The sequence below is a fragment of the Pelmatolapia mariae genome, linkage group LG14, assembly GCF_036321145.2.
Source record: "Pelmatolapia mariae isolate MD_Pm_ZW linkage group LG14, Pm_UMD_F_2, whole genome shotgun sequence".
Taxonomy (NCBI): domain Eukaryota; kingdom Metazoa; phylum Chordata; class Actinopteri; order Cichliformes; family Cichlidae; genus Pelmatolapia; species Pelmatolapia mariae.
The window spans coordinates 22852194-22867393 of NC_086239.1; the positions used below are offsets into that span (position 1 = coordinate 22852194).

General features: G+C 43.5%; 1 protein-coding gene across 1 annotated transcript; it reads right to left on the reverse strand.

The window, feature by feature from the left end:
* Positions 1-8: 8 nt before the first annotated feature.
* On the reverse strand, positions 9-13639 carry LOC134640576 (galaxin-like). Its single transcript, XM_063492487.1, has 9 exons — positions 13606-13639; positions 13477-13497; positions 13044-13089; positions 12435-12589; positions 3933-4067; positions 2903-3100; positions 662-763; positions 311-491; positions 9-12 (listed from the first exon to the last, which is right to left on the reverse strand). The coding sequence occupies exons 1-9, from the start codon at positions 13631-13633 to the stop codon at positions 9-11; spliced, it is 870 nt and encodes a 289-aa protein (XP_063348557.1). The 5' UTR covers positions 13634-13639.
* Between the last annotated feature and the right edge of the window lie 1561 nt (positions 13640-15200).

Genomic DNA, 15200 nt, shown 5'->3' on the forward strand with positions numbered 1-15200 from the left:
GTTCTCTCTCACCTGTGGACATAAAGGATAAAGGTTTTTGACTGACAATAAATAAATAAATAAAACAAATAATAGGATTTGGTTTATGAAATGGTGCCAGTGTAAATGTTGTGAAATTTTTCTTAACAGATGGAACAAAGTGTAATCTTGACATTTTTTTTTTTTACAAGATTTTGAATTGCAATTAAATTAAATATAAAGTTAAGTATAAAACTTTTAAACTACTAAAAGTAAACACTTTTTAAAAATAGATTTCTAATATCTGTATGAATTTGTATTTGGCAAGTTCTGACTTTCACATATAGCTGACTTACAGCCAGATGGATCCTTAGGTTGAATCTCAAGAACACCTTCCTTATTCAAAAAGCAACACTGAGTATCAGTGTTATAATGGTTGTGACCACAGCACTGGTGATTACTGGAATTCCTCATTAGAATTGTCTTGTTATTACTTGGGCCACAACACAGCTCCTTTTCCACATCATATGCCCCTGTGGAAAAGATCCAGATCTTAAAAACTGAAACACATGCAGTGTACCGTAATCGTAGCTAAGTTCATGTTATGCTACCACTGGGTTTACCTGTTTTTCATGCAGTATAGCTTTAAAATATTGTTCTTATGTTTAAGTGAAATGCTTATTCTATAATTAGCTTGACTTACTTTTATCACAACATTTGTACTTCTGTGGAGATTTGTGAACAACATTTAACTGACAGCATAGTTGCGTATGTTTGTTGAAGATTATATTTCCACATGGAAGAACTGCAGAGACAAAGACAAAGTCAACATACAGGCATCAGCTACAGTAATTTACACAACCTTCCTTTAACTACTGTATGATTAGTTTTGGACTTCGTGAAGATAAGAGATGATCAAAGGAAAATAGAAAATACAAAATTTGTTACTGTTTAGCATAAGCAACATTGTTGTTAGTTGTTGTCATATTGATAATCATCTATTACTGCTCTTGGCGGAGGCGGATGCATCCTATTTCCCTCTCCCTCCCGTATCTTTCCTGCTTGGCTTCTATGTCCTTGTCTAGTTTTGGAACAATGATAACAGAGTTCTGGTTGATTGGAGCTGGCTTGGACCTGGTTTATCATAGAACAAAGAAAGTGGTTACAGTTGTTCAAAACCCCACAAAACTGGCCGACACGATTGAAGATGGGCAAGCCGTGAGTACTCAGACTGTCTTTATTGAACGCAATATTGATAAGATCTTGGAGAAGCTCATGGCTCTGTAATGGGAATTGAGAGACCTGATGACCAGTGATGGACATTCAGACCAACTTGGAAATTGGAATGCAGTTGTTCGTTCAAACCCAAATAACGATCTCCTACATGTGGCTACCCAAGGCCAAGACTGGCCAGAACAACAATCCTCATTGATAACATAACTGTGTTTTGACTATCTGCTCCTATCCTTTAAGGTCACCTGCATCAGCTGGACACTGTTGACTTTTGCTTAACCAGGTTAAATGACACTGTCTCTCAAGTTTGAACACAGGATACACGCACACACGCAAATCCCTCATGTACACTGACACAGACACGCCCCCCGCCACCAACGCCTCCGAATGCTTACTCCCACCCTGCTGTCTACATGGGTTAACAGCTAACCTCCCCACCCCCCTTGCAAGTTATGTGTTTTTTTGTCGTAAGACCTGAAGATTTAGGTGCTTTCTGTGCTGAGGTGTTTTTTTCTGTTCTCAAACTGCTTTCCCCTTGGAGCTCAGTCTGGAAGAAGTTCTTTTTTCTCCTCCTCTTTTCTCATGTATTGTGTTTTTTTTCATACCTCTCTGACCTGTCTTCCCAATGTTATGTTTGTGTACTCCATGTATGGTCAGAAGGGGTGCACGTGATGGCGCCGGATCGTCTGGCAGCCTTTAAAACAATTTCCCTCTGAACAATTAAAGTGCTATCAATCAATCAATCAATTATAGTTTTTCTAAAGAAAGGAAAGCTGGCTCCTTATTGGTAGCCATGTTTCTTTTTTTTCTTTCACCCTCTCTCACTTTTTTTCGCTTCACACAACACATGATTGGTCAATATGTGTTTCTGCCTTGTGTTTGCAGCACTCGCAGCAGCAGTAGCACACGAACAGAGCAGGATGGAGAGAGAGAAAGAGAGGTGTGGGCAACAACAAGAGACAACATCATCACATTAGAAAGGTATAGTAAAGAATATGAGTTACACCAAGAAAATAAGCAAAATCTGGACACGGACACTGTGCATTGTGGCAACATCAGTCCCCTCTGAGAGGATCTTCTCCAAAACAGGACAGATTACTGACAGAAAAAAATGGATCAGCTCCTCAAAGTTGAGACACTTAGTATTTCTAAATGGTCTGGGTGTTCATTTTTTTTTCTTTTTGTTTTGCATATTTTAATCTATAATTTATTGTATTGTGGTTTGCGGTGTTTTGTGTTGTTTCAATTTAAAATTGTTTGAAAGGAAAAAGCTAAACATTTAAATTGTTAAAAGTTGAAATGTAAATAGTTGTTTTTTGCATTTTATAATTTATTTTTTACTTTTTATATGTAGTGAATAAACAAAAGCATATTCATATAATAAACATATATAAATGAAACAAACGTTTTTTACATTAGTAATTCATTTTGTGCATAATTTTATATTGTTGTTGATAATAAATTAATTAAAGCAACAAAACAACCATGAGCTGGCTCATTTTAGTGAGTCGAGCCAAAAGAGCCACAACTCTCTAAGAAGAGCCGGAATTCCCATCACTACAACACACTCTCTCTTTTTTTACACCGGTTTGTATATTTGTACATTTTATATATTTTTTCTCTGTTAATACTGTTCATATGTATATAGTGCTGCAGAACATCTTGGTTATTATTGCCAAGCCCAGTGTGACGTGCAGTTACGTGAGCTTACCTGCTGGAGAGTCCTTCATACAGCAGTCTGAATCTTTAGGTTGTATCTCCAGAATGTTTTCCTTATTTGTACAGCAGCACTGAGTCTTGGTGTCATACTGCTTGTGGCCACAGCACCGGTGGTGGCTAGAATTCCTCACCAAAATTATCCTCTTATCAGTTGGACCACAACACAACTGCTTATCCTTATCAAAAGCCTCTGTGGGGAAAAAAAACATGTTTTTTTAAAATCATACTCGACCATAACTAAGTCTTTATTTTGCTAATAGTTCTACTGAAAACAATGATGCTTGTACTCAGCATCACCACTTGTTAAACATCTTTGTTTCTCACAAAGACATGTCATCTGGAATCAAAAATCTCAGTTTTGTTGTTTCCTTTGTTTCTCTTTAGTTAAGTGGTTCTTGGATTGGATTGTACCAGTAGCTGTGAAGGGCTGTTTACTGTATATAACACTATTTACTTTGGCACAACCCAGCTGAAAGTTTCAAGCACGTGAAATCGTTTTTTGTTTTTTTGTTTTCATTTGCCTTTGACATATGAGAAAAGGCAACTAACTACCTAAGTACAACACATCATACAATACATCAAAGAAACACAATACAAGAAATCAAACTCAGTATTAGAAAAAAGAAATGAAGAGAAAAATCTAAAACTACATAAATGCTAACTCAAAATGTTTAGAACAAACATTAAATTAAAAGAGAATCCAACATTTAAACACTAGAAAAATAATGAAAAAACAAACTCAAGTATTCACAAAAATAAAGCCCAAAAAACAAAATAAGTTGCTTTGAGGAATCTAAAATAAAATTGTTACACCTTACTGAAATAAGGAGCTTCTTCAAAAGCACTGAAGAGGAATAGAGCCTGACTAGCTAAGCCTCAGTGTTTAACACTCAAGCAAATCAGATTGTTAAAAATTCACAGACACTTGAGATTTTGTGATGGTGTAAATGTAATGTTATGTTTTAATTGTATGCTGTATGTTTGGTATGATGTTTTTCACTAGTCTGTCCAGCACTGCTCACCTTTACCACAACATTCAGCCATTGGTCCAGGTTTTGCTGTGATGGTTGACTGACAACACATTTCATTGACTGGGTTGTACGCCTTCAGATCACAGCACTTGGATACCTTTTCATTCAGACCCTGGTCAACACTGGCTGTAAAAACAAGACACAGATATCAGAACCACTGTCCGAAAGTCCCCTTATATTTCAATCGCATCGCTATAAGTGCAATGTTAATTTCTGCCGATAAGTTCCACTTTGTTCTTTCTGTTTGCTGCGGTGATGACGTCACATGCTTTTACGACAGTCCTGCCGTATCACGAGTTCGAGGAGCACTAGGCATGTTTTTCTCCATGAGTGCGGGGTAATAGCGATCTCCAGCCATGTGCGTTCCTGTGCAAATGTGAGTCAGAATCCCTCCAGTTCTACGAGTCCATTTCCACTTATAACACGGGTTGTATTTTGACGTTAATTACAGGGGGTTTATGCTAGGAGATTTATCGAGATTGGTAGAGGCATGTGACTTACCGCCGTAGCCTGTGTTGCGGGTTGGGTCTGTGCACCGCAGTTGGGTTATTTAGCCACTAGAGGGCACTGAAGACCATGTAATTGCTGACCTTTCCTAATTTGGGGGCATTAGGTCTTTTCTGTTGCCTGTGATATGCAGATATTATTTTTTCCTGCCTGTTCTAATGGGATTGTGGGACTTTCTTATGTCAGAGCATTCAGCTGATTATTTGTGTTACAGTTCATTATATTGGCATGATGTTGGGAAGTGATGATTGTTATATTTACATGTGATAATTGTTTCTCCTTGTTTCTTGGTTTCTTGTTATTTAGAACCACACGCCTGTCCGCCCCTCCCACACTTGTTAAGAATGCCTACTGCTGTACTGTTGAGCTGCTGTTAACTGTCATTAAAGTATATCCGGACATCACTCTCTGTGCCCAACTCTCTGACCGGAGTTTGAGTCCTGAGGGAGCTATCATCCCAGCATCCCAGAGAAAACTCTCTAACAAGTGGTCCTTCGAGCCGGATAGATAGCTACACTGAGGACGACATGGAGTTTAAGCAACAGGATATCCCTGACATATCCGTGCGACGCAAAACTCAGCGAGAGAGACATCTCCCGGCTTACTTTGATGATTATGAAGTTGAATATCAACCCAAATCAACTATCTCAACTGATAAACCAACAGCAGGCACAGAGGCAGGGATGGCTATAGGTCAGCGCTCTGCCAAGCCGCGCTCGACCTCTTCACGATCACATGCCTCAGGTTCTCAATGCAGCAAACCTAGATCCCAGGCTAGTGGACACTCACCTTCTGGAGGCTCTATCATCGCAGGGCTAACTGATTTGCAGACAGCGATGTTGGAAGAGAAGATGAAGGGCATGGAGCTAGCAGAATTGCAGCGGCAGATGATGGAAGAGAGCCTAGCTGAGGAACAGTGTTTAATCTTGGATGCTCAGGCCCGGGAAGCCCTCAGTAAGAAGGAAGAACTATACATGCAGCAAGAAAGGCAGAGACGTCAATTAGACGAAGAGGCACGTACTGCTCACAATACCAGAGAATCTATTACCAGACGTCTATCAATGCAGCGTCGACTCAAAGAGAAGGAGATGGAGCTAAAGAAAGCTTCCCTCATTGCTGCTTTCCTTCGTGATCAAGAAGATGGGTTGCCATCATCTAGACCTCTAAATAACTGTGAGTATGACTCGGGGCTTCAGGCTTGCAGCAGTGGTGTAAACTCACAAGTGAATCTGTCAGAGCAGCCAGCACATAACAGACAGGGACGTAATATGACCAGCTATGCAAATGCTCTCCCACCTTTGATCTTGCCAGTGGATGCATCAGTACCAGATACGCAGCCCTCACATCCCACCAGCTCCTCAGCTGACCCTGAGCCAGTATCTGAACCTCTCCAGGGGTGTCCAACGCAGCATATCCATCCTGCTATGGCTACTCCCTCAGCTGGTCATCAGTATGGTCTGCAGCTAGGTGTAAATCACCCCCCTACCACCTACTCAACTCCGGCTCTCCGACTTGCAGCAGAGGACAGCTCTAATATCCCTAGCAGACAATCACAGCCTCCTGGAAAGGTGAAACATCAGGGATGGCTTCCTCCAGTGCCATACTCAACACCCAGTCAGTTTCTACCTCTTCCTGATTTACAGTCCCGCCTGCGGGATAAAGTCGGACCAACTGGCTGTGGGCCCACGGCGCCGTCTTCACAGTCAGAGACACCGTTGCCACCTATTGACAGCAAGGGCAACAACTTGATGGAACTGCTCATTGCCAGCTCGTATGGGATCCCCAAGCCAGCACTACCTTCTTTCGCCAGTGGTAAGGAAAGTGATTTTGCGCTTCTTAAAATGGCGCTGGACAGTCTGCTTGGCAGCCATACTCATCTCACAGAGCAGTTCAAATATCAAATCCTTCTGGAGCAGTTAAAACTACCAAGTGCTTACAAACTAGCACAAGCATATATGCATGATCCCCTGCCATATAATACAGCACTCCAGGCTCTCCAAGACAAATATGGTCAACCCCGCCAGCTCGTACAGAGTGAGCTTGGATCTATCCTGAACTCTCCCCAAATCCGGGTGGGGGACCCAGAAGCCTTCGACAATTTTGCTCTGGATGTGCAGGCTTTAGTAGGTATGCTTCGATCACTGGAAGGTGAAAACGGCTACGAACTGCGATGTGGCTCTCATGTTGATAAGTTACTGAGCAAGCTCCCAGCAAGCTACAGAGATGGGTTTGTTGAGTATAGCCTCAGTCGTGGGATATTGAGAACTGGAACTGACAAGACATATACCCTGCCAGATTTTTCGGCCTGGCTCCAAGTGAAATCGCAGGCCAAGCGCATATCCAGTAGGGCAGCCGACATGTTTCAGGACCAGACCAAACAAGGTCAGAAAGGCAGGAAAAGCCAAAGGTATCCTTCCACTGTGTATTACAACACAGACAACAGGAAGCGGGATGGAGCTCATCTGGAACCAGGTCATCGGACACCTCCCATCAAAGGGAAGATTAAGCCAAAACCTTACTGTCCATACTGTGACACACGTGAGCACTATCTTAATCTTTGCCCCAAATTTAAGACACTGTCCACTACCCAAATTGCAGAGTGGATCAAAGATAAAGGTTGTTGGCGTTATGGACGGAATCACACACCTGATGTGTGCACCCTGAAGGCACCCTGTAAAGTGTGCAAACAGCAACATCTTACCGTGCTGCATGAGGTTTGCCAACAGGAGCCCAGGAAAGTCCTGATGGTTGGCACTGCCCCAGATACGTCCACCATCTACATTGATCACCCAAACCGTCCTCATAAGGTCCTGCTAAAGGTTGTGAAGGTGTGTCTGTACAATGTTGAGTATTCATTAGAGACTTTTGCTGTACTAGATGACGGTTCTGAACGATCCATCATCCTACCACCAGCTGTGCAGCACCTCAATCTACAGAGGGAAGCCGAGACACTTCCACTAAGAACTGTTTGTCAGGATGTGATTCACCTGCAAGGGGCCTCGGTCTCCTTTGAGATTTCTCCTGCCCATGATCCTAAAGTGAGATACCACATCCATCATGCCTTCACTGCTGACAAACTGGGCCTCTCTGAGCACAGTTATCCAGTTAAGGCACTCATGCAAAAATATGCGCACCTGCAGGGACTCCCACTTTCCCCTGTCGACAGGGTGCAGCCTTTAGTCCTTATTGGCTCAGACTTCCCTCATCTGCTTGTCCCAACGAAACCTGTACGGTCTGGCCCTCCTGGGGGTCCATTGGCAGTCTGTACCCGCCTTGGATGGGCTCTGCAGGGTCCAGCTAACTTAGCCCAGTTCGCTGTGGAAGAGCAACAGTGTCTCTTTACTGGGTCCCCAAGCAATGATCTCCTTCAACATGTAGAACGATTGTGGAAGGCGGATGTACTCCCATACACAAATGTGAAGACCGCGACACGTTCTAAGGAAGATCAGAAAGCACTTGAAGCTCTTGAGCAGCGCACAACCAGAGTGCAGGTGGAGGGAGTGACAAGATATGCAACGCCCCTCCTCCGTCGCAATGACAGTCCTCGCCTCTGGGCACCCAGGCTGGCCTTGCTACCACAGCTACGGAGTACTGAACGTCGGATAGCGAGGGACCCAGGGCAGGCTGAAACTTATTGTCAGGAAGTGCATAAATTGGAGGTGGTAGGCTATGTTGAGAAGCTATCGCCTGAGAAGGTGGACTGTTCGAGCGAGTCATGGTATCTACCCCACCATGTAGTTCACCACAACAACAAGGCTAGACTTGTATTCAACTGCTCATACCAATACAACGGGCTAAGCCTCAACAGCCAGTTGCTTCCAGGTCCAATTCTGGGACCTTCACTGCTTGGGGTCCTCCTCCGCTTCGGGGAGCATAGTGTGGCCATAAGTGGTGACATCAAGGCAATGTTCCACCAAATTCGGTTGCTGCCCGAGGACAGACCTCTGCTCCGCTTCCTATGGAGATCTATGAGGAAGGATGAGGAGCCAAGCGTGTACGAGTGGCAGGTTCTGCCTTTTGGTACAACGTGCAGTCCTTGTTGTGCCACCTATGCCCTCCAAAGACATGTCAGGGACAACCGCCAGGGTGATGAAGATATCTTGGACACGGTGGAGAGGGCCTTCTATGTCGATAACTGTTTGCATAGTCTCCAGTCGGCAGAGGAGGCTAAGACACTTATAGATCGGATGCGGGAGTTACTCGCTAAAGGGGGATTTGAGATTAGGCAATGGGCCAGTAATGTTCCGTCGGTGGTGGAGCACCTACCAATGGAAGCCAAAGCAGCCAGCACAGAGCTTTGGCTCTCCCAGCACAACCAAGACCCAGAAGAACCAGCTCTGGGCCTTCGTTGGAACTGTCTCACTGACCGCCTTGGATACAGGCATCGACTTGTGGAGTACTCTCTGCCCACACTGAGAAATGTTTACCGGGTGATGGCATCACAATATGATCCTCTGGGCTTCCTCATACCCTTCTCAACTCGAGCAAAGGTTCTAATTCAGGATCTTTGGAAGGCGGGAGTTGGATGGGATGAACAAATCCATCCTACGGCCCTACTAGACCGATGGACACAGTGGGAGAAGGAACTAGTGGACTTGCCACAGGTGGAATTACCAAGATGCTATGTCCCACCAAGAGCAGACACCAGGAGACCAGGTAGAGAGGCTCACATATTTTGCGATGCCTCCGAGAGAGCTTATGGAGCCGTAGCCTATCTGTGAACACAGGACTCCCAAGGCGATGTCCACGTGGCATTCATGATGGCGAGGTCAAGAGTGAGCCCCCGGAAACAGATTTCTATGCCACGTTTGGAGTTATGTGCAGCTCTTGCCGGAGCCCAACTGGCTAAAGTACTCGAGACCGAGCTGGCATTTCAACCCAGTGACATCACCCTATGGAGTGACTCAACAACAGTTTTAACCTGGATCAAATCCGATTCATGCCGCTATAAGGTCTTTGTTGGTACCAGGATTGCCGAAATACAAGATCTTACTGAGGTGTCAAGTTGGAGATATGTCAACACCAAAGACAATCCGGCTGATGACCTCACGCGAGGGAAAACCCTTCTCGAGCTGAGTCAACCAAACCGTTGGACTCAGGGCCCACCTTTCCTCTTAACGAACCCTGATACCTGGCCAACTCTCCATGAAGGCGAAGGGCAAGAGGACAATGGGGAGCTGAGAGCAACAGCATTCTGTGGAACTACCACCACATGCAGTCCACAGCTAACGGTGCCAATTTCCAATTTTGGCAAATGGAGTGAAGTGGTTAAGGCTACCCATCGGATCCTTCATGGGGCGGCTGCTGATCACGGAAACCATGTCATGACTGCTACAGATGCATCAGCTGCTGAGCTGCATCTCCTGAAACAAGCTCAAAATGATAGCTTCCCCGAGGAATTACAGGCCCTGACTGCTGGTAAGGCAATTCATAAGCAGAGTCGCCTGCTAACACTTGCTCCAGAGTATGACCCGGCTATTGGGCTGATAAGAGTTGGGGGAAGACTCAGAAGAGCAGAAGGTCTGGACTTGGATGCCATGCACCCCATAGTCCTTGACCCGCAGCATCCGGTGACTAAACTACTGATCAGAGAATATGATGAGCAGCTGTTGCACCCTGGGCCAGAACGAGAGTTCGGGGAGATGAGGAGAAAATATTGGATTCTCCGAGGAAGGGAGGCAATTAAGCGGCACCAGCACAGCTGTGGTGAGTGTCGAAGGTGGCGAGCCAGTCCTGATACTCCTCGGATGGCAGATCTACCTCCTGCGAGGCTGCGCCTATACAAACCACCCTTTTGGTACACTGGAGTTGATTGCTTCGGTCCTTACAACATCAAAATAGGACGGCGGACCGAAAAGCGGTGGGGTATCATATTCAAATGCATGACTACAAGCTGTGTGCAGCTTGACCTGTTGGACAACATAGATACAGATGCCTTTCTCATGGCTCTGCGTCGCTTTATTGCACGCCGGGGCAAGCCATATGAGATTCTATCTGACTGTGGCACCAACTTCAGGGGAGGAGAGACCGAACTGCGGTCTAGTTTCTCAGCTCTTGAAGCCCCCACTAAAGAGCAGCTGGCGGAGCAGAAGATTGAGTTCCGGTTTAATCCACCAGGTTCCCCCCATTTTGGAGGTACTTGGGAACAGGAGATAAGATCTGTGAAGACAGCTCTTCAAGTGGTGTTGGGAGGCAATACGGTCACAGAGGCAGTTTTGCAAACTGTGCTGGTCGAGGTGGAAGGGATCATTAATGCAAAGCCTCTCGGGTATGTCTCTTCGGATGTAGCGGATCCGGATCCAGTCACACCCAACTTACTGCTAATGGGGCGACGAGATGCATCACTCCCCCAGGTGATTTATGCTTCGAGTGAGATGCTGGGAAGACGGCGATGGCGCCATAGTCAGATTCTGGCGGACCATTTTTGGTCCAGCTTCCTGCGTCACCATCTGCCGGATCTTCAGAGGAGACAAAGATGGCAGGGGGAAACTGACAACTTAACCACAGGACAAGTGGTTATGGTGGTTGACTCACAACTACCGCGAGCACAGTGGCCTATCGGAAAGGTGGTCAAGGCCTGTCCAGGGCCAGACGGTCGGGTGAGAGCGGCTGAGGTGACAATCAAGGGACAGACATATCTTCGACCTGTTGCCAGATTGGTCAGACTCTCAGCCTGGGACGATGATGAGGACTGTAAACTCAATGATGCTTAGACTTTCGGTTGAAGAGCAAATTTACTACTTAAGTTTGGGGGCGGCTGTGTCCGAAAGTCCCCTTATATTTCAATCGCATCGCTATAAGTGCAATGTTAATTTCTGCCGATAAGTTCCACTTTGTTCTTTCTGTTTGCTGCGGTGATGACGTCACATGCTTTTACGACGGTCCTGCCGTATCACGAGTTCGAGGAGCACTAGGCATGTTTTTCTCCATGAGTGCGGGGTAATAGCGATCTCCAGCCATGTGCGTTCCTGCGCAAATGTGAGTCAGAATCCCTCCAGTTCTACGAGTCCATTTCCACTTATAACACGGGTTGTATTTTGACGTTAATTACAGGGGGTTTATGCTAGGAGATTTATCGAGATTGGTAGAGGCATGTGACTTACCGCCGTAGCCTGTGTTGCGGGTTGGGTCTGTGCACCGCAGTTGGGTTATTTAGCCACTAGAGGGCACTGAAGACCATGTAATTGCTGACCTTTCCTAATTTGGGGGCATTAGGTCTTTTCTGTTGCCTGTGATATGCAGATATTATTTTTTCCTGCCTGTTCTAATGGGATTGTGGGACTTTCTTATGTCAGAGCATTCAGCTGATTATTTGTGTTACAGTTCATTATATTGGCATGATGTTGGGAAGTGATGATTGTTATATTTACATGTGATAATTGTTTCTCCTTGTTTCTTGGTTTCTTGTTATTTAGAACCACACGCCTGTCCGCCCCTCCCACACTTGTTAAGAATGCCTACTGCTGTACTGTTGAGCTGCTGTTAACTGTCATTAAAGTATATCCGGACATCACACTCTGTGCCCAACTCTCTGAGTCCTGAGGCAGCTATCATCCCAGCATCCCAGAGAAAACTCTCTAACAACCACAGTGTAACTGCTGAACATGTGATATCTGTTCATGTAAACAGTAATGTGTAAAATGTTATTGCCTGTCTGTAATTTCTATTAAAGCATTATTTATATTTAAATCAAAGTTGGATGTGTTTAAAGTCAGTTTCCAGTTTATTTAGTAAAGTAAATGCAGTATTAATGAGACATTTTAGTGGAAAGCAGTGTGATTTAAGTGCACTGCAAAGTTAAATAAACAACTTGTTCTCATCAGTTTGCTACAGGCAATGAAGACACAAGCAAGCGGGTAAACACTGAAACTGCTGCTTTACCTATTTAGATTGATGTTAAATGTTTCATTTTAATCTCATTCCATCACATTCAGTTTCTTGCACAGTTAATGTCACCATTACAATTTTAGTTTACAAATGCATTACCTTTGAGGTCGTGCTCATGCTGTACTTTACAACAAGTGGCTGTTTCCGGATTGTAAGGCTCATTTCCACAACAAGAGAGACTTGCGCCTGGGTAAAGTTTGTTTTCACAGCAAGTAGCCTCTTGGATGTCATACCATGTTCCATTACAGTCTTTTCTAAAAATGAAAGATAACATAAATAACAGTACATACAGCTTTTGCTCTAGAATATATAATATTTCAAAGTGAGACTCTAGAAGATGCTTCCGACGTTCTGTGCTTACATTTAAAGTTTTTGTGAGGTTGTTTATTTCATGCCCTAATAGCTTCCGCAATGTTTGCACTTTTGTGACAGACACAGGATCAGTTCTGGTCCCATGATTGAAGTTTAAAAACAAAATGGATTGTGCCCTCCCAGTTTTTTCTCTCAATGTTCGGTACATTCTGTTTGGAAATCATAATAGTGTCATCTTTAAAACGCCGCATCGCTACAGTCTACATAACCATTACGTCTCCCCGTCTGTTCTTGTATGAAGCATGGCTTCTAATGCAGAGCTTAACCTGTAAACATGGGTCAAGTGATTGAACTACAAAACACAAATAGTACAGACAGTGAGTGAGGAGGACTCACCGATAACAGTTGTTTCTGGAGGCTGCGCTGGTTCCTCCTGCAGGGTCTGTCAACAAGCACAGTCACGTGAGTCGCTTTTTAGTTAAGGCTAAAATAAGTTCATTTGTCAACAATTTTTCTACATGATGAGAGTTACACATGGATTGCTGCGACAATGGAGCCTATAATGGTAAAACAAAAGTCCTTGGTGATCTGGGAAATGAGAATCCGTCTACCACCCACGAGTCACGCTACCAGCTGTGATTTTTCACCAGCACTACTGTAAATTGCCGAATCTACATACGTCACACGTTTTCGCACCTAAGGAATAACAGACGTTTCTAAATGTTCTTTTTTGAACAATAAAGAAATCAAGAAAAAATATAATAAAAAAATAATATCAAATATATATCATGCAGTGTTGTGTAAATATATAAACCTTAACCCTACTTACCACAAGCAAAAATCACCCAAGCTGAAAAATTAGCACAAAGCATTATTTTTCAATTAAAACACACACGCGCGCGCAAAAACCATATAACGCATCAAAACCGATTTCGGCAAATGATGTCAAATAACTTACCAAATCGTAGCGCCCAAAGCGCGAACATTTTGAACTCTGATTACCCACTGAAAGTGAGATCCGAAACTGACAAAGGGATGAGTTTAAATACTACGTTAGCCACACCTCCCTTGTGAGAATATCAGTGGCATTTATAAACAAACCGTGAAGCTGGTGTGAACACAAGACGGACGTGCAAAAGGCGTATGCACAACAAGAATCTCCGCAGCAACTTGAATTTATTTGTTTATTTTTAGAGGCTAGAGTAACTATATTGAACGATTTGTAATATACACCTGACTTTATAAATATTTCAGCACTGGCTATTTCCATACCTGAAATAGTAAGATGCCGCTGAGTTAATAAAATAAAATTATTCTTCTTCGTCTTCTTTATAATAATACTAATAATAATAATAGTAATAATAATAATAATAATAATAACATTAAGCTCATTCTTGCCTTCCTTGTTTCCTTTCATAATGTTAGGTTCAGGTTTTATGGACTGGCTGAACAACGTTATGTTTGGATATTTTGTCCTAAATTGTCATACTCGGGATGTTTTCTCCAGAGGAGAAACCCACAGTCCCACAGTCTAGACGGTTTAGATTACTCATACAATAACTGGACCTCAAGCCAATCTCCTTCCTGTCTCCGTTATCGCAGCTACTCAGTTTGACTGCACGGGTTAGAGTGGTATGATACAACTGCTGTTGTTTTCTTTCCCACCGCCTCATAGTAGTATTCTGTTTCTTCTGCTTCCCAACGTTTAATAACTGCAACTTTAAATTTACTCAAAGTAGAATGGTGACTGAAAATATAAACATCTTGTGCAGCTTGCTGTTGTTGCAAAACAGCATATAAGATTTTATTTTGGGAGATCGCAGGCATTTATTTCCCAAAATAAAGCACTTGGGATTTTAAGGATTATGTAGCCATCTAAAAGCAGTTTTTGCAAAGCATCAGAATACTGAGCAGCAATTTAACAGGTGGTGCACTACATCAACATCAAGAACTCCCAGTTGTCCCACAATGCGATTGGTCACTTGCAATGTTGAACCTGGAGCAACCTTAATTATGATGATGTGGGAACAACACCAACACGAGGATATCAGATCGTGCTGATAGTTTTGGGTTTAAAAAAAAAAAAAAAAAAAAAAAGTTAAAAAGAAACACAAAGTGACCGACATAGAGGGATCATGTTTTAAGCGTCCTTCCCAAAGAGCATATTTATTACAATCTGTTTGTTTTATATCCGTTTTTTTTCATCAAGAAAAAAAAAAAGAAACGAAAACACAAAAATCTAGATGCTGCAATAAAGCTGTGACTATTTGGAGGAGCGTTAATATGTGTGCATAATGTTTTGGCGTTTGTTTCTCGCGTGCGCTAAAAGACGCGGGCCAAACAGCAAGTTGGCGAATTAAAACCTCAGCCCTGGCTGGCTGAATTTCCTTAACATCAGCAGCGTAAACAACTCTTGTATTATGTTGAAAAGAAGCTTCCTCAGTGCTAGAACTGAAGAAGCTTCTCGGATGAGAGGTGAAACGTCTTCAAGCAACTTAAAGAAGTCCAGATGCTTTTCTTTCCAAGCTCCTTAGACCATGCACATACTACTGC